General features: G+C 42.8%; 1 protein-coding gene across 1 annotated transcript in view; it reads right to left on the bottom strand.

The window, feature by feature from the left end:
- Positions 1-3,314, bottom strand: part of EPS8 (epidermal growth factor receptor pathway substrate 8) — an 82,566-nt gene that overhangs the window by 13,666 nt on the left and 65,586 nt on the right. Inside the window, exon 17 of the mRNA XM_029285939.1 lies at positions 300-513. Coding sequence (XP_029141772.1) covers positions 300-513 — 214 coding nt within the window. The remainder of the gene's footprint in view (positions 1-299; positions 514-3,314) is intronic.

Below are 3,314 nucleotides of genomic sequence, written 5' to 3'. Positions count from 1 at the left end.
GAGGGAGGGGGAGGGAGGGAGGAGATTCCTTGCTTGAAAGACAAGGAATTTCCCTCCCTTCTGTCCTCTGATGATAGAGACCTCTCTCTCTATCATCAGTGGAACGACCTGCCTCCAGAAGTTGTGGTTGCTCCAACAATGGAGGTTTTTAAGAAGAGATTAGATATCATTTGTTTGAAATGGTTTAAGGTTTCCTGCTTGAGCAGGGGGTTGGACTAGAAGGCCTCCAGGGTCCCTTCCAACTCTGTTATTCAGTTATTCTGAAAGAAACAAAGATGCACCTGGAGAGAGAAACTCACGGTCAACAGGTGGCAGTTTTTGCCTCTGGGCATCTCGGCCACCATCGCTTGATGTGCTGCTCTGGCGGCTGATGGCCCCCGGGACCTTTGGCACTGGAACGGGGACAGGAGCCGGGACGCAGGGAGGGAGAGGGACCGGAAGCGGCATCTGGGGTGGTGAAGGAGCAGCCGGCGTGGGATCTGGTTGCTTTGGAGAAAACTCCGTCCTCTGTTTCTGTACAAAAGAAGGGAAGATTCATTTACCAAAGTGGGGGTGGAGGGAATTAATTCAAAATCTTTTGGAAAAAAATCTGCATTTTTTCAAGCAGATGTTTGCTGTTTCAACCATCCCGTCTAGAGGAACACAATAAGGTGCACACTCATTTCTACAAATTTCAAGGGAAGGCAAAGAAATGAAATCATGAAGCCCAAGCTGTCCACAGTTTCCTAAACACCCCCCTATTTTTAAGAAAAAAGGAAAGAATAGACAATTTAAAAGGTCCTTACAAACAAACCAGGCTATAACTCCAAGCACATAACAGTATCAAATTTCTTTGTCACGAACAGAGAATAATTATGTAAGTGTTTGGCAATTTCATATGTTCACTTCCATTTAGGACTCAAAGACCGGAATTGGAAAATTGCCATAAAGAAAGTAGAGTATGGATATGGTGAAATGTAAAATAGTTGTGTAGGATAAAAAGGTATGGAGAAGGAGAGTGAATAGTGTGGGGACCTTGGTGATCTCTGAGCATGGTTTTTTTTTTTTTTGAAGACATTTCATTACCCAAATAGGTAACTTTATCAGCACTAGAAGGAAGTGGGGTTTGTCCTCTATTTATATACAGTGGTTTGCCTTGTCAATATTGGTGGGAGTGTTCTTGGCAGTTGCTTGATTAGGCTGTTGTTTACTAAGTCGGTAATTCCTTGACTGGGGTGTTGTTGACTGCTTGGCATTATCTGGTTGTGGATTGCTAGTCAGGAGGTGTTGTGGTCTCTTAGCCTTTTGATTATCTCTTTTGAATGGTATGTAGATGTTGTTTATCTCTATGTGTCAGTTGATGGCTGATTTGTTTGAGTGCCAGGCTTCTAGGAATATCTCTAGCAATTTTGGACTTAGCTTAACTTGGTCTAGGACCAAGTTTAGAGACCGAGTGCCCCAACCCCGCTCCGTCCCCTGCCCCGCCTGCCTGCAGGGCCACCCACCACCTCCACAGCCTGCCACAGATCGCCCAGGTGGTCCTGCAGCGCCATGTTGGCCACGCCCTCCACCTGCACCCCAATGCATCATCTGCATGCGACAGGGTGCGAGGGTGGAGTTTTGTCCCTGCTGCCCAGCTGCCATGTGCTTGGCTGTGCTGCTCTGTGCGGGGCGCGCCCAGCGACAACTCTCCTCTGGGGGGCTGCTGGTGAGGAGGGGGCCGCGGGGGGAGGTGGGGCTTGGGCGACGGCACACATGCCCACAGAGAGGGCTCTGAGTGCCGACTCTGGCACGAGTGCCATAGGTTTGCCACCACTGGTCTAGGATGGTCAGAGATAAAGAATATCTAAACCCCACTCCTTTCCACCATTGATGATGTTACCTAGTTGGGTAATGAATCTGCAAGAAAACAACCTAGCTGTGAGAACACTAAGGACCCTGCATCCCTGAGCTACAAAACTCTCTTCTATTGATAGAGTGAATAGTGTTGGCGGAATGGGACAATTTGCCACAGCCAACTCACCACAGCCAACTTGCTGCAGGACAACTTCTGTTTAATTATCTATATAAATAAAAATGTAAATGTTTGTTTGTTCAAAATCTTAAATCTCCGAAAGTTCTTCACCGATTGCTTTGAAATTTTGACACAACGTTGCATTCGAATACGCGCGTGTTTTTATATACTTATATTATATAGATGTCACACCTGTGACAGGTAAAAACATGCTTTTTTTGAAAAACAGCACCATCTGTTGGACGTAAAAGCAACACACGCTTTTACCAGACTGAGCCACAGCAACACGTGGCTGGATACAGCTAGTTTAAAATAAATAAAAAAAGCTTTTAATTTTTGCCATTTACATTTCATCCTGCCACTCCTTTGGCATCCTTTCTTTAATGATTCTATTCCACCATTTCTTTAATATTAGTACAACTCTTATCCCGCAGGAAGATGTCCTGCACCAAGTTGGCCATGGCGATTTGTCCGGAAGTGAGTTGGCCATGGCAAATTGTCATAGATCCTAGTGTTGGTGTAAACTAGTTTTAGCTGTGATTCATTTTCTTTTACTCGTGTCATGAACGGAACGGTTTTGGCTTATGACTTCTTATTTCTTTTATGTGCTCTGCCTACCAATGCTTTCCCTGAAGTATAGGAATAGGATAGGTTTGATTGTAAGTGACAAGACATTGATTTGGGTGGAGACAGAAAACAAAATATCAAGAAGTCCAACACACTTAATTAACACTCTTCCCCAAATCTTTTAAAAATCATTTGTCATTTCAAGCAATCTGAATTACCTCAGAGAGTTCTCCTAGTAACTGCTGTGAGGGGAAAAAAGTCAATCAATGCAAATTAGTCTTAACTTTAGAAAAGTTCTAAAAAGACTTCTAAACTTAGAACTGCTATCATAAATCAAACAACTTTTTGGCATGTTAAGTGATATTCATTAGCTCTTGATGATGGCGATTGCTTGATAATTTTTAAATAGTGGTATATTTATTATTAATGGTGATCACCATGTGCCAAGAAACAAAATGAAACTGATATTGTCTATATCACATTGGGCTAAGACACAAAAATAGAATGAAATGTGTTATGGTATATTGAACTAAAACAGAATACAACACTATACACTGTATTTCTCTCCCGCATCCTGAAGCAATAAAATGCCCTTGTACCAGCCAAGGAGTATTATGAGATGTTTACAAAAACTGTTAAGACGGGCCAAATCAAAACATATTCAAAACAGAAGTGTTGATTTTTAAAAGCGAATCAAACAGTCCATGTGCAATTAAGAATGACATTCCCCTCTTTTTTTTAATCCAAGAAGAGA

This window comes from Protobothrops mucrosquamatus, unplaced genomic scaffold (assembly GCF_001527695.2).
Source record: "Protobothrops mucrosquamatus isolate PMUCROS unplaced genomic scaffold, P.Mucros_1.0 scaffold2559, whole genome shotgun sequence".
NCBI lineage: Eukaryota > Metazoa > Chordata > Lepidosauria > Squamata > Viperidae > Protobothrops > Protobothrops mucrosquamatus.
Note: the sequence above shows the minus strand (reverse complement) of the source record. Positions and strands in the feature narration are given on the sequence as shown.